This window comes from Phocoena phocoena, chromosome 7 (assembly GCF_963924675.1).
Source record: "Phocoena phocoena chromosome 7, mPhoPho1.1, whole genome shotgun sequence".
NCBI classification, from domain to species: domain Eukaryota; kingdom Metazoa; phylum Chordata; class Mammalia; order Artiodactyla; family Phocoenidae; genus Phocoena; species Phocoena phocoena.
In genome coordinates this window covers 109,072,635-109,094,485 of record NC_089225.1, presented here as the reverse complement: position 1 = coordinate 109,094,485, position 21,851 = coordinate 109,072,635, and the positions used below count along the sequence as shown (strand labels likewise).

The following is a 21,851-nucleotide window of genomic DNA, read 5'->3' as shown; positions in this document are numbered from 1 at the left end:
TATGACTTGTTCAATTTCGGATAACTAATTCATCCTGAATGAATCTCCAAGTTGTCTCCTAACTTCTAATCCAAGGCTTTTTCTTCTAGACTTTACTAAACCTTGAATGTGTTTCCCCTTTAAGGGTCCTCTATAAAATTTGGCTAACAATGTAGGAGGAATTAATTTAACCACTTGAAAGGGAAGAGAATATAGACCAAAGACCTAGGAGGGAAAAAATTACAAAACCAGAAGGAGAAAAAGGGAACATATAAGAAAGAGAGAAAAACATTGCTGACTTCACAGTGTCACCCGGGGATGCCGTTTGTGTAAAAGGGATAAAGGGATGGTACTCAAGGCATTCACGCTTCATTTGTTCACATTTTGTTACTGAACTCCAAGAAACATACAGAAAGGACAAAATAGAATTACTCTAGTTAACGTCAAGCCCTGGGAAAAGTCTGAGATTTCACCCACTATGTGACTGGCGTGGATGCTGGGAGGGGACCCAAGACTCCTGTGTCAGAGACAAGGGGTTCATCAGTCACAGCAGTAGCCAAAGTATCAGCGTTTCTTGCTCTGGTTACCCGAGCCCCACTTCCCACAAGGCAACATGAAAAGAATCAGGTGATACCTACGCACGTGGTCAATCACATTACAGAAGATGAACACTGATTTAGAGAGCCCGAGTCCTTCTAAGGGGCTGTGGGCTGCCTGCCCTCTGCTCCAGAAGAGGACATTGTCTTTATTAAAGTTAGTGCGCCTGTTCTTTGTTCTGAAGGGAGAAATCGTCTCTGTCTCCAAGGCTCTTTGTCCTACGATAATCCTTGAACAGTCAGAAACAAAGGCGGAGGGGCAGAAAGAAGAGAGACCAAAGGATAACTGTCTCCCAGCAATTACCTGATTTATCCATTCGCTCACCCACCGAATATCATTTAGCAGTTATATGCGAGGCACTGAGCTGCTTGCTGGATATACATCAGGGAGCAAACCCAGACATGGTTCCTGACTGCAGAGAGCTTACAGATTCAGCCAGGAATGTCAGTATACATCCAAGATCACATAAATATATGCAAAATGGCAACAGTGATGAAGACCCTCAGAGGAGGGCTTGATGGCACCACACAGTTATATATATCATAGTGGGAGCTACAAAAGTGTGACGAGGCAAGAAAGAGACTCCCAGGCAGATGGGACAGAACGAGCAAAGGCCCTGGGGCCGGAGGGAGGATGTCAGTCCTGAGTGGGGAAATCACACAGTTTTCCCAAGACTGTTGACTGTTTCACGCTTGTTGTCACAGACTAATCATTAGTGTCGATAGTGTCAGAGCTCAGGGAGCGTGTATCAGACGATGCTATAGAAAGATAAATGGGACCAGAGTCGGCTTTAGCCTTGCAGTCTGTGCTAACAACCTGGGTCATTATCCCAAGAGCAACGGGGAGCTATTTGAGGGTTTTGAACAAGAGCATCACGTGAGCAGGTTTCATTTTGAAGAGCTCACTTCGGTCTCGATACGGAGAAGAATTTCGAGGAGGTGACCAGGTGATCCGGGAGGGGTCAGGATCTATGACTGTGGTTCAGGCAGAGAAGACAGTGGCTTGGATGCAGGTAGTAAGGTGAGACAAAGTTAGATTTAAGTGGAGAAAGGGACGTGGTGAGACTCAAGATACTTAGGGGGTACAAAGACAGGCTATGACGTGGGAGGAAAGAGAGCCTCAGTAGTGATGCTAGGATCTCTGTCTGGCACAATCGCAGGAAACATCAGTGAAGGTAAGGAGAGATGCTAGCTAGGCGGTGGGATGAGCTGGGATGAGCTCAGGTGGGAAGTACGGGCTGCAGCTGTACACCTGGGAATCAGTGTCACCTGGATGGTAGCTGAAGCTGTGGGCGTGAAGGAGGGCACCCGGGCACACGAGGAGAGAGCTGCGGATGGAGCCTAGGAAAGTCAACGTGAATAGAGGAGTAGAGCAGGGCAAGTTTCAAAGGCGACTGAGAAAGTGCTGACAGAGGCAGGGAGAAACCCGAGACTGCGGCTCCAGAAAGCCAAGAGAAGAGAGGTCACAGCAAAACGCCGCCGGATGGAAGACACGGAGCCCAGTGATGACCCTCGGGAGATGAGGGGTGTGGGGCCAGCTGGAGGAGGCTCAGCCGTGTGCAAGAGGGAGGGAAACGGAGGCCGTAAGTCCGGGAACATCTGTGAGGTTTCAGACTGTGAGAGGGAGGGGACAGGAGGCCCGGGGGAAGGTGGAGGGCAGGGCTGCTCTATTCTGAGGGTAGGAAAGGTGGAAGCAAGTGGAAATATTCCAGGGAGAAGGGAAAAGCAAGGAGGAGGAGTAAGCAATCCTAGAAGGTTCCTGAGAAGCCCAGGGGGAGGAGTCCAAAGCGCAGGAGGAAGGAATCGACTTGGAAAAGACAAAGGGCAGTGGGAAGGAAGGATAGAAGCCAGCCCAGTGGGCGGGGGTGTCTGCAAATCTGGAAGAGGGGGCTGAGTGAGCGTCCATGGGAGCGAGGGTGGGGGGAGTAGGAAGTCTGTTTGCCAAGAGCAAAGAAGGGGATGGAGGTAGAGGGGGAGCCGGAGGTTTCACGGTGGTCTGAGGTGGCCACTGCAGAGAGCGGTGGGACAGGAAAACAAGGAGGGTTCCAGGTGGTTTGTATGTGCGTGCACACGTATGCACACGCACACAGGCACACGCACGCCCATGCACACACTGGCCAGGACCCAAAGCCTCTCCACACTCCGTAAACGCTCTCTCACATCCAGGCCTCCCTCCTCCTTTCTTCTGGCCTGCCTGGTGTCTGTCCCCTCATTTTCCCATCCCTGGGATCATTCCCACAAGAGGCGGCCTGAGGAGCCCTCTGAAGGCTGGGCGGATGGTGAGAGGGAAGAGCGCTGCCAGCACCCCACATTTCATAACCATCCTCTCGTCCCCGTCACATCTACAGAAATAAGTTCGAAGCAATCGAAATGACCAAGAAGAGGAAGCTCTTCAGTGTTCTGGCCAAAGCCGAGCTCTGCTCATCTGTCCAGGGAGCAGCAAATGCTGGCGTTTCAGAGAGGGGACAACCTGGGTAAGAGTTTAGCTCAACTTCTCCTTTTTCTCATAAGGAGGCCGAAGCGCAGGGAAGTGTAAGGGCTGCATCTCAGCCGCGGGTGTCCGCGTTCTTTGATAATTAATCTGAGCACACTGGACACTGAGACGCTGAGTGCTTGATGAAAGTGAATTTACCTCCCTTCTCTGAACTCAAAAATGCTTGCATCCAGGTCAAGTGCACCTCAAGTCTGAATATGAAAGCCTCTCTTTTTAACTGGGGGAGAAATCGTGTCACTTCATTTCAGAAGGATCCGAAGAGGAAATCTCATGAAGAAGGGACACAGCCCAGGACTCTGGAGCTGGAACGTCGAGTGCTCTCGGGAGTGGGAGGAAATTATTCTCCTGATCTGGAAACAACTCTCACTTGGAATGAGAGTCTCTTGCTTCCAGACACTCCAAGGACAGCAGGGGTCAGAGCCTGGGGCTTTGATGGGTAGAGAGTGGGGGGAGGCCTGCAGGGAGTCAGGGTGCTGGTTGTGCCTGGGCTGTCCCCGGGGAGCCGGGCTGTTAGGGAAACCCACGGGGGTGCTGCGACCAGCGCCAGGACACCCGAGTGTCTTCAGTTCTGGGTCACTGAAAGCACACGGCTCCTTAAGCATCCATAAATCGCCTGATCTGCCTGAAAGACACTGACAGTGGGGCTTGAAAGAAAATCCATTTCTGGAATAGTAAGAGTGCTACAGCTTCCACTGAGCAGATTCAAGGCAAAGCCGAGGGCGCCCAGGGGATTTTCACTTTGTGGGGGGTGGGGGGGTATTGTCTGTGCCTGGAGGTTGAACCAGGGGATGTGAGAGGTGAAATTGGAGGCAAAAGCCCTCTCCGTCAGCCTAGAAGGGCAGCCTTGCTTCTATTCTTCACCCATCTCCGAGAAAAATTAAGTAGACGTCAGAGCCATCTGCCAGCGCTGAATTGAAAGAAGGGAGACAAAGAGGAAGGGAGGGGATGGTAGAGCCCTGGGGGGAGGATGAAGGGCGGTAGGAAACAAGGACAGAGACCATCGCTATTTAACCCCGCTGAGCTGGAGTCACAGCAGGGCTGTAACACTACGTATTTGTTCTTTTGTACTCACTTAAAAGCAGAAAGGCAAATGAGCACATGAGGTTTCACTTTCACCCACACAAAATTACTGCAAACACTATTCCCCCACCTCATAACTATGTGTGTGTGTGTGTATATACATGTATGTGTGTATATATGCATGTATGTGTGTATGTATGTATGTGTGCGTATATATACATGTATGTGTGTATGTACATGTATGCGTGTATATACATGTATGTGTATATATACACGTGTGTGTGTGTACACGTTATACTCTCTTAATTTGGGAGCTATATCCTTTTTGCTTATTTTTAAAATAAAAACAAGTGTTCTTCTGTGTGAAGAATTCACCCTGGGGTTGAGGGTGGGAAGGAGCCGTTGAGGATGTGCCCTAGTTCCCCCTACACCGGGTCCCCTGCACCCCTGCAGGAAGCCCGCATTCTCTTTATCTTATGAGGATGGCTCCCTGGAGATGTTTGCTCCTTTCCATTTTTCCCCAGCAAAAACTTTCCTGCCACGTGAGGGAAAATTTCACAGGATCACCACATGCTGAAACACTGTGCCGAGAACACAGAATCCAGAACTTAAAGGAAGTTAATAAGGGACCCACAGGTACGAGGCTAACACCGGTGGGTCAGGGCTGCTTGCCAGGCTCGGGTCTAAGTATACTGCAGGGTCAGGATATGAACCCGGGCAAGCTGGTTCAAGTTTATGCTCTCAACCACTCGCCTGCCCCTGCGTGTGTTCCCTCTGCCTCAAACAAGCCCCACCTGTCCTGCATCAAACCTCTTTATCGCTCTGCTTGTTCTGGGGATCCCTCCTGCCCCCTCCCCCAGAGCTAGGTGGGGAGCCCCTCGTATCTGCCCCCTGGACCCCTGTACTACAGCCCCGGTCATCACCCAAGACTCAGGACTCCCTGCAGACAGTAAGATCCCCGGGGACAGGATTAGGCTGATATCCAAGCATGGTGAGGTACACAGTATATGTGTCTGAGTGCACAAATTAATGCAATGGTGAAAAAGACCTGGTCTTTGCCCTACAAGAGCTCTAATCCAGTGGGAGGACAGATCCCTACACGATGACCATGACACCTTATGGACAGGCTGCAAGGGCTGCAGTCAAGTTTATAAATCAGGTTCCAAACTCACATGGGGAAGGACTGGTGACCTCTGCCTGGGGTGCAAGAAGAGGGCAGGATGGTGCTTAATTGGGGATGAGTCATATTTTAACAGCCAAGAAGGGACAAGGAGAAACACTGATGAGGAAACCACATGGAGAGTGGTGACTAATTCAATCCAACCACACAGGTGCCTGATGGAGCTCCAGCAATAGACCAGGCATCATCTAGATCTAGATGCAGTGAGCCAAACTAACTGGGAACACAAAGCCCTTCCCTCCCGAATGTCACAGAGAGGGAGGGAGGGAGACCCAAGGCAGACCATGGTGGGAACTGTTAACCACACATGCCCGGCCAGGGTGCCCAGCCAGGCAGGAGGTCAGTGAGGAAGGTGTTCATCATCCAGCTCTGGGCTGCTGGAGGGGGATGGGGCTGGCCAGGGCCCGTGGCCTCGAGAAGTCCCTCTCTAGCACACAGGTGACCCACAGATGTTCTCATCTTCTGCACAGCCAGGAGGTAGAAGAGTTGGGAAGCTCTCTTAGGACAGAGCTGCTCTGGGAGTGGAGGATCAGGCAGGCTTTCTGAAGAAGGTGATTCCCAAGTTGGGCCCTGATGATAGAGTAAGAGTTCACCGGAAAGCAAGGTGGAGGAGATTTTGAACAAAGGAGCAGCTAAGAGTGGTGACAATAAAGAGTGCTAACCTTCACTGAGCAGCTAGGAAGTGCCAGCCAGGACCTTAGCACCTCTTCAGTTATCTCATTTAATCCTCCCACCCCTCTGAGGGGAAGGAGTCATTTTACAGATGAGTAACTTGAGGCACAGAGAGTTTAATAACCTTCCCAAAGTCACACAGCCAGCAAGCAGTGAAACTGGGATTCACAGCAAGGTAAATGTGTCCTGTATTTCCAAACTATGGCACTCCACTGCTACCCATTAGAAGACCCATTAAGGCACATGACAAAAGAGGTGAAAAAATCCAGGGGGAAGGCAGGACCACATAAGCAGTGTGGCTTTCCTGGGATGCAGAAAGCTGTGCAGCCAGTGGTAAGAAACGGGCTGGGAGGAGGACACAGCATTCAGCTCAGAACAGGACAGCCACATGGACTTTAGGGACAAGGCAGGGAGGTCACGTCATGTGTCTGCAGAGGTGGATGAGGGGCAGGCTGCCTATGTCATAAGCTCCCTTTTAGGGACTTGGGCAGAAATTAAATGGGGAGCCACTGAAGACTCATGAGCAGGGGACAGGATGCTCCGTGAGGAGGATCAAGAAGATACCTCTCAGGCAGTGCCGAGAATCAGGAGGAGACGTGAGGGCAATGATGGAGACAGGTGTTGGAAGGGTACTGCTGTGGTCCAGTGTGACAGGAGCCCGAGGCATGATGTGCTCTGTAGTCCAAATGACCATGTGTGCTCTGTCTGCTGCCGTGATTGCTTCCTGGTTTGTATATTTCTTTCCTGACAATTGGTGCCCTCCCAGCGAGGGGCTCCCAAGTACTGCGCCCTGCACACCCCTTAACACGCCCCTCCTAGCCTGCACCTTTTTGCTGTGTCCCATCTCAATAAATCTGCCTCAGTTTTCCCCCGAGCAACTTCAGACACCTCAGCCCTGCGTGTGCACATCAATTAGTGACCCGCTTTAGACACTTGGGCCTCACTCTCTACCCCAGGGAACTTCTCAAGGCACTTATCAGTTACAGACACAGAGGAATTCGGGGGAAGCCAGTCTCCTGCCTCTCCACCCATGCAGGTCTCTCCTGGGGCTGCAGCCCACTGCCTCTGTCGCGTCAAGTTCCTGTTTCTTAAATCAATGTCCTCGAATGGATTGTAAGACGGTGGAGGGCAGAGGCTCCTGCTTTTTGATTTTTTTTAATTTTTATTTTTTACTTATTTTATTCTGGGTCCCCAGGAAGTGCTCGCAGTGGACACAGTGACAACACATTGCACATTATGAAAAAATGAGGGAAATTTCTCCTAGTCAAACAGGACTTCTGCCGGGGGAAAAAGCATTGATTAAAAACTTGAGGCTATAAATGTGTGCGTGCAGTCCCGAAGCCCCAGCTTGATCCTAAATGAACTATGGTTCAGAAACATCTGCTGAGGTCTGATGGATGGATGGGGTGGGCCACCGAAGGCTGCTTTTCCCCTCACGATTTTCATCTTCAGGAGAATAAAGGCCCGTCCAGTCCACGCACGCATGGGATGGGGGTCGGGAAGGGCAGTGGGACGTTTGTCTCCAATATCCAGCTCCAGCTCGGCCAACGGCCCGACATCGCAGCCTTTTTCTTTTGAGACGGAGACCATGGGCAGAGGCCGTCTCCATGACAACCACATAGTTCAGTCCCCCGCATGGACCAAGAAGGGAAAGGGGTGGAGGGAGACACACTTCCCCAGTTCTGTCCGGAACCAAGGTGGCTCTGGAGGACCCTGCCTTCAGCAAGGAAGCCATGTATGTCAGTCTGGGCCTGAGGCCCCATCACCACATGGGGCTGTGGACAAAAGACACCGTGTTGGCCCCAAGACAGATCCTGAGGCCACAGGAGACCCCTGTAATCTCAGAAACTGCTATGCATGTCTGAGGGTTGGTGACATAGGAGGCTAGCTCCAAGTCACAGAAGCTGGAGACCCTTGGGCTACAGATGGGTGCCTAACCATGGGATCCAAGTCTGGCCCTGCTGGCAAGAACCAGAACCACGGGGGGCATTCTTCTGCTCGCATTCGCTCAGAATGTTCTAGTCATCTGCTTAGCGAAGTCAGTTCACGTAACTCTGGGAATCAAATCCCCATAGAGATGCATCTGTATGAAGGAAGGAACTGGATTTTTTTCCACTCTCACTAGAATGACAAAGGCAACCCATTTGTTGCCTCCTGGTTAATTAATTCATTGACCCACTCATTTAAACCAAGCTGCAGGGTTATCAGCAGCGAGGTACACGTGCACAGGACACTTTTAGTACCATGTACAAGACAGAGTACCTTTGATGAGAGGTGCATCCAAGACATGTGCTATTCTCATGAGCTACACCTAAAACAGTGAATTGGCCTACACAAAAATCATGGAGAGTCACCATGCAAAAACATCCCCCAGACAAGCTGAGCTGGAAACACCGGGCAGTTCCCTCTCCGAAACAAGTGAATTCCAAGTATTGTTCAAGTTCTCTGTCATCAGCGCCAATGGGAGAATTGCTTTTACTCGTGATACGGATGTGCACATGGCCTATTTCTTACACTAACAAAAACGCAGTCAATGGAAATGTGAATACAGGGACAAGCACGATTAAGGGGGTCAGCCAACAGTTATGCTAAGTTTTGTCTTCTGGTAGGTTTTCAATTTCATTTACTGATTTCACTCAAATTCACCGCTTGAATTGAAGGTAGGAGGTTAGGACAGTTGTCACTCTCTGCACAGTATATTCAGTGCCGTATACTTCGTTTTTTCCAGTCACCGTGGAGATAACACAAGCCTCTTCTCGGTGCCTTCAGAAAAGGCAGCTCTTCTAGTTGCCACGGTGAAACAACCGTGAAATTCTCTCACCAACAGAGAAAACGTGAAAATCCCTTTCGTTGACAACATTTGTCATTGATTTTATCCCATCTACTTTCAGCAACCAAAACCATGAACTGATCAATCCTGTTACTGAATAAGATTCCCTGTTAGACCATTAACGAGGTCTAAGTAAAAAGACACCTCTTATTTGTGCTCATTCCCTGAAAACATCATGAATATTGCGAGTAGTCATTTTAACAAAACAGAAAAAGCTTCTTTGGTTCATGCTTTTGTAGTTTTTCTAATTAGATAATCATTTAACAGCTTCCTTCTAAGATTTTCTTCTTTAGCCACTGAGTACATTCTATTCAAAGTGGAAAAAACTAATCATGGACATTTAAATGACTTTACGTACTTCCAAGCGCATCTCTTTTGGGCAAAGATAACACCACTTCCAGACAAAGCTGGGACTACAAGTGTTCAATAATATAATCTTTCCAATTCTATACCAATGCCTTCACCATCTATCATACTGAAATAAGTATATTGGTTTCTTCCTAAACTAAGGATTAGATATAATATTTTATCTTAAGAGTTCTAGGTTCGTGTATCTCATATCTTATATCAAGTTAATAATTCCTATTTGCTAAACATTTATGAAAAAGCCTTGTAAATAGTTTGATAATCAATACATATTCCTGGGAATCTAGCCATGGGAAATTTTCCCAACTGTGGAAAAAGATTCTGGCACAAAGATGCTCATCCAACTGGCCAACGAGAAACCACCTGCAGTGACCAACATAGTGGAAACCATTAGAGACTGAACAGCATGCAATTGTTAATGTAAAGTTTAAGAAGACCGTGAGTATAAAGAAAACATCTTCGATAAAATACTAACTGAAAAAGTGTATATAAAATTGTATACGTGGTATGATAACATTATGTAAAATTTTAAAAGAGAAATAAAACATGCATAGAAAAAAAAACAGACTTGGAAAAACATCCTAACTTGTTAGCAGTGATTATCTTTAGGTAGTGAGACTATATTTTCTACTTTTCCATGTAGTCTGTGTTTTCTATAATACCCATGACTTTTCTATACTATCCACGAATTATTTTTAATAGGAAAATGATAAATAGGAGGAGAAAGAGGAACACCCAGTGAAAACAAAATCAGATGCACCTCTGAGGATTTCATTTTTAGGTGCCTTTTCACATGGTTAGGAAGGGGATATTTCCTTCAAGTGGAGCTCCTGGTGAGTGTGAGACAGGAAGATGCTGTTTTATCACCTGCTTTAATGAATAAAAGCATAATGAGAAATGAAAATAGTTTCTCCTGAAGAAAGGAGAGCCCTCTTGCTGCAGCGCGTTTTTAGAACCTGACCTGACTGGGGAGACTTTTAACAACACGCCAGCTAACTAGTCACACTATACAAAAAAACAAAAAAGGAAATAATGGAGAATCAATCGGAAATAGACAAAATAACAATACAGGAGGGAAATCATGACCAGGTTCCAGCTCCTAGGAGAGATATTCTCTAATACGCATGGGTCAAAGGAGGAAGAGAGCAGGAAACAGGAAGACACAGTACAGTTTAAACTATCACCAGCAGGCTCTGGCCACTGAGACTCGGAAAGTAATAGGGCAGCCTTCAGCGGAAGCAAGCTGTAGCAGGTGTTCTTCCTTTACATCCATCTTGCGTGTGAAATCAGTAACACATTTTATCTTCAGATTGAGCACACTGGGGTGATTAAAACCATCGCTGTGCACCCAGGGGCCTGAACAATTCTCATTTAGACGAGAACAAAACTACTCAGGAGCATCCCTTGAATCTTTTCCATTTAGATGTCTGATACCACCTGTGAAAACAAAGGAAGAGCCCTGTGTTAAGAATGATTTCCCACTTTCATTCTCAGGATATGACGTGCTTCAAAATACACTGGTAATATACTGGTAATGGGTCCAAATGTACTACCAAAAATTGAGATTGCCTTTTGGTATTGAAGTAATTACAAGACAATTTTTTCTCTTAAAGATGTGAGTTCTGACCAGTTTGCCAGTATGAACGGAATGACTCTGGCTGAATGGTTAAGACTCACCTCAAAGACCCAGAAAGTTTCCAAGTGCTTTATTTGCTGAACGATTTCTGATAAGTAAAGGGTGAGTTGATAAGAAAGTTAAGAACTACAATAATTTATCTAAATGAACTAGAATTTAACTGCAGCAAGTACAAGAATCAATGGATTATTATGTAGGGATCGAACAATTTCCAGTGCCCTCAGGGAAGTACTCCCCCACCCCCATCCCACCCCCATTCTCAGGGAAGGTATAAGGGTATGAGAAAACAAAGAGCTTTCTCTCACCCTGGTTCTTACTTCCTTTCAAATTTAGTGTGGGAGAAAAGAAAATATATACACAAACGTCCCATCCCAAGTTACTGGATCAAAGGCTGACTTGAGATGGAAAACCCAGATGGGCAAACTGGCAAAGACCTGTCCCCAGATGTCCACTCCTGCCCTACCTCATCTGGTGCCAGCTCACACCCACTTAAGCTGGCATTCTCTTTCTTTGCCTCCGCCCCCAGGAAAGATACACTCACCCTTCTAGAGAAAGAAGTATCAGAGAGACACTACAAGAATAACATAGGGGTAAGGGATTAAAGGTACAAACTACTAGGTAGAAAATAAGCTACAAGGATATATTGTACAACACAGGGAATATAGCCAATATTTTATAATAACTATAAATAGAGTATAACCTTTAAAAATTGCAAATCACCATACTGTACACCTATATTATATAATATCGTACAGCAACTATACTTCAATTTAACAAATCAAAAATATATATATTTTAGAGCATGTAGGTGGTTGCCTATAAAATTACATTTTCAGTGAACCTCTTAAGGATATGCCAAACAGATGACATCAAAAAAAGAAAATGGATCTTATATCCAGAAGTAAAAAGTATACCAACAAATTGGACATGCCAAATGCATTGTTTCTAAAGATGCCCACTTGACCATGAAGTAACGTCGTTCTCCCGATTCATCTTCATTCACCAATTAATGGACTCTCCACATAGTAGTAACAATTTAAGTTTAAGCAAAGAGCAAGTTGCTAAGAAACCAGTCTGTCTGCTTATTTACCTCATAGTCAACACTTTCGGAAAAAGAAGGAGAGATGAGGAGATTAGAGCTTTAAGAGATGGATGCGTACAGCTCATTTTGAATCTTTTCTAATTATTATACCTCTAAGGGTTTTAAAAATCATTTTAAATTGTTTTGTCTCTTCCTAATTGCTTTTTCTATATTTCAGTTCATTAATCAAACAAAATAAATGCTTCAAAACTCGAATTATAATTTAAAGTATACTATCGTGTTCATGAAACAGCGTGATGGAAGAGTTGAAATACATTCTTCCTAAATACACAAGGTTTGTTTTCTTGAGCAGCTTGGGAGACTATACCTGCCTTCACAGAAAATAAATATGCAAATGCAATATGCATCAATCTTGCTCTTACAAAGTCTTCCAGGATAGAGGGCTTGTAACATGACCTATAATTGTCAGAACTCAAGGAAAAGTACTGAGCTACCAGATATACTGAAAGAACCCTATCACAGTCACCCCTATAACACAGTCACCCTGTGAATAGAAATTCTGCAGTGAGAGGATTTATGCAAAGGCAAAAATCAGCACCTGAGCCTCATCAGGGTCTGAGCACAGTACCCTCAGCACTCAGAAGGCAGTCAGTAAACACAAAGGGAAGGGACGAAACGAGGGAGGCTTAATTGTTTCCATTCCTTACCCTTCACTTTCTCAAAAAATTCTAATCAAATGGATCGCTCACTGCTGTTTTCTCCTAGCTTTACAAGTCCCTAACAACGTTTTGTTTCAGCACTTGGACAGGTAATGGGAAAACATAATTAAAGCAAATGGTAAGATCATGGAGCAAAGCCTTGGCCTCAATTTGGTCTGTTAACTGTATTACATTTCTATTGTGCAAATGAGCTATTGCTAAAAACCTTGAAAGCCTTACTAAAACATTTCTGGTAGTAAAATGTGATCAACATGCATCTGACGATGGCAGATACTTAAAACAAACTAAACAAAGAACCCATTCATCTGTACATTCCTTATATCAGTAAACATATATGATGTATCAGGAGAATGAGGTACATGTCTGAGGCGTGGATCTGTAAAGATACCCATGATCTAGAGTTAAGTAAGAAAAAAAATAATACCAAGTCTTAGAATAGTGTGACCTTGATCCAATTAATGCCAAAATAGCTGTATAGTTTGGAAGTTTGTTTTTTGTTTTGTTTTGTTTTAAAGATCCAAAAGGATACTGTAACCTACTGCCAGCAGTGTTAACCTCAGGCCGGGGAGCAGACAGGGAAAGTAATGTGAGGGCGGCTTCTACCTGTTCTTTTCCATATACCTATACTGTTCGAAGTTTTTACACCATGCCTTATTTTCAAATCTGATCATATGTGAAAGTAACTGAGAAAATATCATGATTTTTGAATTAGTCTTAAAGTACGTAAATTTTCAGAGCAAAAGAAAAAAGCCATTAAAATTACTTACCTTGCTAGAATGAGATTTTTCTCCATTAGAGTCCATGCAATTTTATTTGATTTTATTAGCAATCTCTTTCAGAAGACCCTTGAGATCATTAAGCTTGAAAGGGGAAAAAAATAAAACTGGTCTTAAGATCAATTTCCCAACTTTAAATTTTAAATTATGACTCTATGGCTTTTCTATGAAATAGATGTACTATATATAAAATAGGAAGTATGGTTCGCGCCTGGAGTACGGCAGACTCCAGGCGATATTTCAGACTCTGTCCATTACTAACTTTCTGAAATCATATCACAAGCAAATAATCATTAGCACCAATTAGGATTAGCTTTACTCAAATAAAAATCACCAGTGATTCCTACATAGAAAGGATAGATTACAACAGAGAAGTAATATATAGAAATAAAAATGTTATATGTAACTAATAAAGTTATAAGGTACCAATAAAGTTTTGCTTTGATAAAAGTGTAATATAATGAAAATAATATGATACAATACTAATCAAGCTTTTGCCAATGAAGTTTCTCCCCCCCACACACAAAAACAGTATAAGTAGCGAAACAATTTAAGTAGAAAGCATGATAAAATTATTTTCAATACATGCATATTTCACAGGTTTTTACACAAGATACATGCAGATCACTTTAAATTACAAGCTATATTTTTACACTTAATAAGAGCTGTAGACATAGCGCAGTCTCTGTACAGTTGGTCTCCAACTTGCTATATCACTCACTCAAGGAAAACTTTCTGTTTAACTGAGGCTTATTTCCAGTATTGACCTCTTCATTTAACTCTTTCTTTAAAAAGGACAAAAAGAAACCATAAGGGCTAATGGCTGCCTAAAATAAAGAAGGCATAGTAAGATTCCCACTTACAGACTTAAGGTCAATGTGAATAACTTTGTTTTCTCGTGTAAGAATGAGACGGAGAAATTTTTTTTCACTGGAGGGGCTTTGGAGAGATTTCTGTATTGGTTGACAGTAAAAGGACTTTAGTGTGATGTTTAGTAGGATTTAAGACACCGAGAGCTTGCTCCAGAAACAAGTGGCCAACCCTAAAATTCTCCTTGGATAGAAAGGAGAGACTTTTTGTTGTTCAGAAGAGAAGGGGTAGAGGAAGGGGGAGGGGATAAAAAGGGGAGAGAGGGCAGGGGAGCAGGAGAGAAGCAGGGAGAGAGGCAGTGAAATCCTGTGGGTGGTGGCCCATGTCTCAGTGTTGTGTGGTTTGAGGTTTCCCTGGGATCTGCCCAAATTCAACTAAAACCTACAAAAGGCATGGTGTAGGTGGACTTCTTGCAGGAACCAACAAAGGGGTGGAGCTCCACAGACAGGGAGATGCGGAGGGGGCCGGACCCACAGGCACTCCTCTGAGGACCCCACAGAGCCCTGGCTCACACGTGTGTGTGGACAGCCCCCAACTGGGACTCCAGTCATCTGTGACCCCCTCGGCACCACGCCCACAACCGTCATGCTCAGGTCCACTGTCCCCACCAGAGGGTCGCCCTGCCGCACCCAGACACGCACTGGCTGGGAGGCCTCCCTGGCCCCTGGGAGTCAGTTCAGCTGCCCCAGTTCCTGGATCTCTGGCTGACCTCCGACCCAGGCCCTGCTCTGCCCCATCCCCTTGCTGCCATCCTGCCTATGTCCTGCGTGCCCCAGAGCAGGGGCAGTGGCAAGTCTTGCAGAAGCTTGAGCCCAGCCCCAAGTGTACTTTCCATCGGCTCCTTTCAAAGCCACCTTAAGTGAACCCACAAGTAAAACAACTCAACACAACAAAAATAGACTGTTTTCTCTACACACACACTTAGACAAGTCCCTGGCACCTCTATTCCCCAAACCAAACTGTTAAGCCCCTCTTATGTGGCCACTCTGACCGCTCAGAGGGATCTTTGAAAGGAGTGTTCCCAGGTGTGTCCTCAGAGGCTTGCCCTGCACAGGAATAAAATCCAACCCTAAAGAGGCCAGCAAGTTCCTGCCGAGGACGACCCAGCCTCCCCCTTCCTTCCTACTCGGTGTTCCCCTGGTCCACGCCATCTCTCTCCAACTGCCCAGAACATTCCATGCATCTCTGGACTTAGGGCCTTCCCAGCTGCCGACCTTGCTCCCCGGTAATGCAGACATGGGCAGTCTGGACCATATGCCTGATATGGCTAAGAAAAGGGTTACCGCTATTGAATCCTACATAATTCAGCTGGAAAATGCTCCTACACCCAAACCACTTAACAAGGGGTCCATTCATGAAATTTGGGGCCCACGTCTGCTTTGACAGCACTTAGCCCAATGCCTGGCATATGGCAGGTGCTCAATAAGTGTTACGAGCTGTGTAGCTTAGGTACCGATGCAGCAGACAATATATTTAAATATAAATATATGATGTAGAGAAAGTGAATAATCCTATAAGGCTTTATATATATTCTATAGTACATATTATAGTCATCTAATATACATACTCAGTGTTAGAATACTATCCCCTATGCTTCCTTTCATGCGTTCTAGCATTTTTTAAATTTTTAAAAATATCCAGCATTTTTCCTTCCCCTCTTCACTGATTATAATCATGATATACATCCTGGCATGATTGTTTATGTCCAGATACTCAACTCTAAGAACACAGGAGTCTTCCCAGCCCCTCAATTAAAAATCAGTACATCAGGAGAGCAGCCGTAACAAGATATACTCCTGCGTGATGGCGTGTCTCCAAAGATGGCTGCCACGTTTCTCCCTGTCCATGTGTCACTCCCACATCTAGAGGTGGAACGTGAACAAGGAGAGTCTACTGCTCCCCCACCTGGATCCCAGCCAGCCTGGGGCTGCTTTAATCAATAGATGCTGGTGGACGAGCTGTCATGCCAGGTCCAGGTCTCGCCTTTAGAAGCACTGGTGGCTTCTGCTTCTTCACGCTTGGAAGCCAGTCCCTATGGAAAAAGGGGAACTGCCCCGAGACCCCCAATCCTCATGGATCAGAGATCACGTGGAAGAGAGAGGCCATGAGGAGGACCACTGAGGTGCCAGATCCTGGCCTCACCGCCAGCTGAATCCAGCCCCGTAAACCCAGCTGAGACCACCTGAAGCAGAAGAACTGCCCGTCTGAGCCCTTCCCAAACCCCTGACCCAGAAAAGCAAGAGTGAAATAAAATGGTTGTTTGAAGCCACTAAAATGTGGGGTTGTAGGGGCCTCCCTGGTGGCGCAGTGGTTGAGAGTGCGCCTGCCGATGCAGGGGACACGGGTTCATGCCCCGGTCCGGGAAGATCCCACATGCCGCGGAGCGGCTGGGCCCGTGAGCCATGGCCGCTGAGCCTGCGCGTCCGGAGCCTGTGCTCCGCAACGGGAGAGGCCACAACAGTGAGAGGCCCGCGTACCGCAAAGAAAATAATAATAATAAAATAAATTTTAAAATGTGGGGTTGTTTGTTGCACAGCACTAGGGAACTAAAGCAAACTGTGATGGAAACATTCGACTGTCCGCACAGAATGTACTGTCACCCTGAGTGGTTGAGTCCTATATATGGAGCAAGCAGCTCCAGGGGAGGGAAGGGGAGGAAGGAAGAGAAGAGGGAAGGCAGGGGCGGGGTGGGCGGTAAGTAGGAAGGTACCAGGCTGCAGTCCACCGTCCTGCACGAGGCCAGAGTTCAGGAAGGGAGGCCCATGGCAACACGGCCTCAGATCTTTTAAATGCTGCTGGTAACTAACACGTAAATACATACACGAGAAATTATGAACCAAATAAATGATCATCTTAGAGCTCTGAGAAGAGCACCTTTTGTTCATTTATTCAATGTTCCTTGAGGCCCTACTATAGGCAGGGAATCGGGTGCTGGAGACCCTGCCACCCCTGATGGGGTATCGTCAAGCCGTGGAACCGCACAGCCCTGGGGAGGGTATGTGACTCTGTCACCCAGGACTCCATCCCCAAAATGCCATGGATATCACCTCCTCCTCAGAGCCTAACAGGGAGCCGACATTTATGAATCGATTGTCATTTCTGCTGAACCAAATCATAATTTCCAGCTACCCAGCTCAGGGTGGAGGTGGGCATACTCTCTCTACGTCTAATTCACGTGCGTATTCTTGCAGTCGTAATTCAAATGAAGTGGATGACAAATTAGAGTGGCAGCAAAGACTGGCATAGGGTCTCTAGGCCCCCAACCTGCTTTTCTGAGCCTTTCTGGTACTCCCTGCAAGCATCTTACACCTGACAGAAAAAGAAGGGGTCCTGGGGTAGACAGAGACAGTCGTGGAAATGGGACTGCAGGACTATTCCCGTGCGGGCTGGGAGCATCGGAGAAGCAATTCCATTCCAGCACCCCGACTTCGTGCAGTGAATAAAGAAAGCTGAGTATAGAACAGGGTCACATCCATTTTTTTTAAACAATTAACTTCATCTATTTTTGTCACTGGCCTCTAGCTGAAAGCTCAAAGATAATGGAGATTTAAAAAAATAATTCCCAAACTATAAACAGAACTATACCTTTGTATCCAGCTGTCTAAAACGATGCCTCATTCTTCAAGGAAGTTAAAAAAAAGAGAGAGCGAGAACAGAGAGAGAGAGAGAGAAACAAAACAGGTTATTAGGCTCCATTTCGCAGTCTTTTAAAGAATAAAATACAGCTCATTTTCATCTTCAACTAAATCAACGTCACCTGCTTTTACCACTTTTACTTTCTTCCTAATACCCAAGCGAAGCAGAATTCCACTCTCACCCCAGATGGAAGGACAGCAAATAGATGCTACTTTTGTTGATGGGGGGGTGGAAGATGACCTGTAAGGTCCGTCTCTTCCTTCCAAAACTAAGATCTCCGCGTCTAGGGATGGAGGAGAATGGAGGGCATCTGCTTTGTTACTCAAAGAGAAAAAGCATGCCTCACATCCCCTGCTCCCAATAGCTGTGTTGAACCTAACAAAGGGATTAGTTGTTCTTATGTTTACGCTTCCTTTGTTAGACTGAATTCTGAGGTGTGTTTGGAGCTCTCTGTAAGAGTGACTTCTGACCATTAACCCTGTTATCCCACTTTAAATACGAAGGGCACGCTCTGGGATGCCCTGCATCCCACATTCCTCATGGACCATCTAGGGAGACAGTGACTTAGCTAGTTCTATGGGATGTTTACAACAACTCCATGCGACTCATAAAGGGCGCTCAGAACTTCTCAGGGACAACTGTCTGTAAGAGATCAACCAAAGGGTTTGGCCATCTTCTAATCGCTTGCTTCTTCCTCACAGGGATACATGTGCAGACCCTGCAAGGTAACTTCTGTTCCCCGCAATCCTTGGGTCTTCCTAGAATCCACCTCTGCAGCAGTGGCATAGGGACCCATGCCCTTGTCACCTGGTCCCACAGCCCTGCCCTTCAATCAGGACAATCAGATGGCAGGTGGGTGGTTTTTGCCCTTCCTGAAAGGCTGACACACCCTTTTGCGTGTGTCACCTTCAGTCGCCTGAACCATATCCTTTTGGTGCCATTCCTCTCTGCCGCAAATTCTCTTTACAGAGTTTGCTCAAAGAAGCTGCCTGTGTTCTGCCAGCTTCTGTACACAAGGGGAGGCTCGCAAAGCAGGAATAGATGACTGACATACTCCTCTGATGTGTCGTTGGCTTTTGTGTTGATCTTGACAAGGTAATTTTCTTTCATGACACCCTCCCATGCCAGAGTCATGTTGTCTTCATTCTTGAAACCTTGAATAATGAGACAAAGAAAAACATTCAAATTGTTTCATCTGCCCCCTTTCCCTCCTACATCGATGCCTGCTGGGCATTTTGCCACGCTCTGGAACCAAGAGAGTTAGATTTGTCCTGCACAGGCTGATATGACTGATGCTACTTACTAGTGAGAGCAGCAGACCCATGGAATGTCAACGAAGGTCCTGGTAACAGTGAAGAATGGGAGCTTGCATGACATAGGAACGCAATCGTCATTGCAACTAGAGATCCATCCACAGCCGGCCTGTGTGCCTTGTGACTCAACAAAATCATTTCCCTAGTGAATTTCGTTCTCACATTTCTTATGTGTTCCTGTTCCTTTTTGATGACATCAAAATACTACTGTGGGGGCTTCCCTGGTGGCGCAGTGGTTGGGAGTCCGCCTGCCGACGCAGGGCACACGGGTTCGCGCCCCGGTCCGGGAAGATCCCACATGCCGCGGAGCGGCTGGGCCCCTGAGCCATGGCCGCTGAGCCTGCGCGTCCGGAGCCTGTGGTCCGCAACGGGAAAGGCCACAGCAGTGAGAGGCCCGCGTACCGCAAAAAAAAAAAAAAAAAAAAATACTACTCTGATCATTCAGGCGGATAATTACTGATGGATTGTCTATTCTCAACCTAACATGGGGGTAGAAAGTTTGGAGGAAAAGTTGGAGGAAAATCATCCCTGGACCTCATCCCTACCCTCTTGAAATAGGCAGTCTGGGTGTAGACCTCAAGGATAATTAGCCTGGGGAATGTTCCAGAAAGATTTTTAGTTCAATTTTTTTTTTTTTTTTTTTTTTTTTACAGTGTCTTAACCTTTCAGATGGCAAGCAAACAAAGGAACAAATCAACCTGTCACCTGTGTTTCAGGTACTAGTGCAATGGACAGCACTCCTCCACATGAATCCACGGGGAAAGAAAAGCACATATGTTCATGCAAGCGTCCACTTGGAATAAATGTATCTCGTGTTTACTTTTCAATGTGTTCATCTACATGTTAGAGCTTAGGAACTGTTTTAAGATCTTCCTAGATATAAAAAGAATTCATTGGGAGTCAAAGACATACGAAAGTGTCAGGATTGAAGCAACTCCTATATAGCAAATAAAGATTTCTTTTTAAATGGTGGTTATTCACTTTAGAAAATAATTCCTAACGGAATTTCTTTCAAGTGGATTCTTCCTAGCAAAGTCATCTCCAATGTCTTTTCCTCAAACTAAATGTACGTAGAAGCCCGACAGGAGTACTTAATAATCAATGGAAAGGATAGGTGCTCCTGAACTCAGGTGGCTAAAAAGGAAGAATGACCAACGACCAAATGTCCAGCCTCTCTCCCCGTCAAGGAAATGCTGATTGAAACGATGACATAGCATTGTCACAACCAAACTGGAAAATTAGCAGAGGCTAAAATAATGACTGTACTCTCTGTTGGAGAAGATGTAAACAAACAGGTTTCCCACATAATGGGAAAATCTGTAAATTGTTACAGCCTCAGGGAATGAGGGATGGGAAGGGGGGCAGACATATCAAAAGTACATACACTGTATCTAGAAATTTCTCTTCTAGAAAGAACTCAAAGGAAAATATCACTGATATGCTCAAAAATGAATACATAAAACTGTTTCTCATAGTGTTATATAGTAACAAAAGAGGAGAAACAATCTACGTGTTTAACCAGGGGTTGGTTAAATTGAGTATGGTATACCCATAGGCTGGAATATTCCACAGTTAAAAATTGCTATAAAGATGTATATTTATGGCTATGGGAGGCGTTCTCTGGGAGATTATTAGTCAAATGAACAAATTAGATTTTGAATGTGTATTCACAGAGCAATCAAATTAACATACACCCACACAAGAATAATAGAATGAATACCAATACGTTATCAATATTTATCTCTGGATGGTGGGTTACATCTGCTCTTTGCTCTTCCTTAACTGTGCTTTTCTGTGTTTTTCGAACATTTTATAAATGAGCTTGGATTACTTCTTCAATCATGAAAAACAGCACATTTTATAAAAATGCAATGACTGGGTAGCATATTTTTTACCATTACTTGAAGATGTCACCAAGAAAGTACCAAAAATGGAAGTTTGGATTCTACCTTTTCTGAAAGTTATTTGAAAAAATCTTGCATTTTCCTCTAAAGAAGAGCAATTTTAAGCTTAAACCCCAGGATTGTCCTATCACTGGAGGCAAATGCAAAGTAAAGGCAGGAAATGAATCACCATGAGGTGATTCGACAACCACAGGCTGTTGTGGTTCCGGAATTAGGCATCCCTAAGGAGAAACAAATGAGCAGGCGGTGACCAGGTGCCCCCAGAAGTCTAAGCGATCCTGTCCTGTGGTCTCCCATTCTCCCTATTTCTTTGTTCCTTCCTGAGACTAAGAGCAGTTAGAAGAGAACATCCATGGCTCACTGTCTGTTTCTCCGACTGTTGTGAGAGCATCACTTTCCCAGGGGCCTATCAGGGACACGGGTGCAGATTAAAACAGCTCATTTCTGACCCGTTTGCTTTCTCTAGCTCTTGTCCACTTGCTGGCCAGGTTGGGGGATCTGTTTTCATTTTTATGTTCCTTCTTGTACTTAATCGTTAAATAAGTTTGGGGGGAATGTAATGCATTTCGTTCTGCCTTCTCAACCCATCCTGAATCTGGAGGACTGATTCGTCCTTACCTATAACACCGAGTTTCCTGGTTCCATGGATCCTGGGCTGAACACAATGTAAATTTGGAGAGTGGACCTGCATCCCATACGGCCCCTCTACCTACCCGCCCCCAACTGGAATCCCACTAGTGATAGGGAATTCACTACCTCACAGGGTATCACGTCATTTCCAGATAGCACTAATTGTTAGACAGTGCTTTGCCTTTATA

General features: G+C 45.6%; 1 protein-coding gene across 1 annotated transcript in view; it reads right to left on the bottom strand.

Moving 5' to 3' along the window:
- Nucleotides 1-13,343: 13,343 nt before the first annotated feature.
- TRPM8 (transient receptor potential cation channel subfamily M member 8) overlaps nt 13,344-21,851 on the bottom strand; it is an 87,768-nt gene continuing 79,260 nt past the window's right edge. Inside the window, exons 22-24 of the mRNA XM_065880784.1 lie at nt 18,871-18,970; nt 17,766-17,799; nt 13,344-13,394 (exon numbers count right to left, since the gene is read on the bottom strand). Of these exons, the coding sequence (XP_065736856.1) occupies nt 13,344-13,394; nt 17,766-17,799; nt 18,871-18,970 (185 nt within the window). The remainder of the gene's footprint in view (nt 13,395-17,765; nt 17,800-18,870; nt 18,971-21,851) is intronic.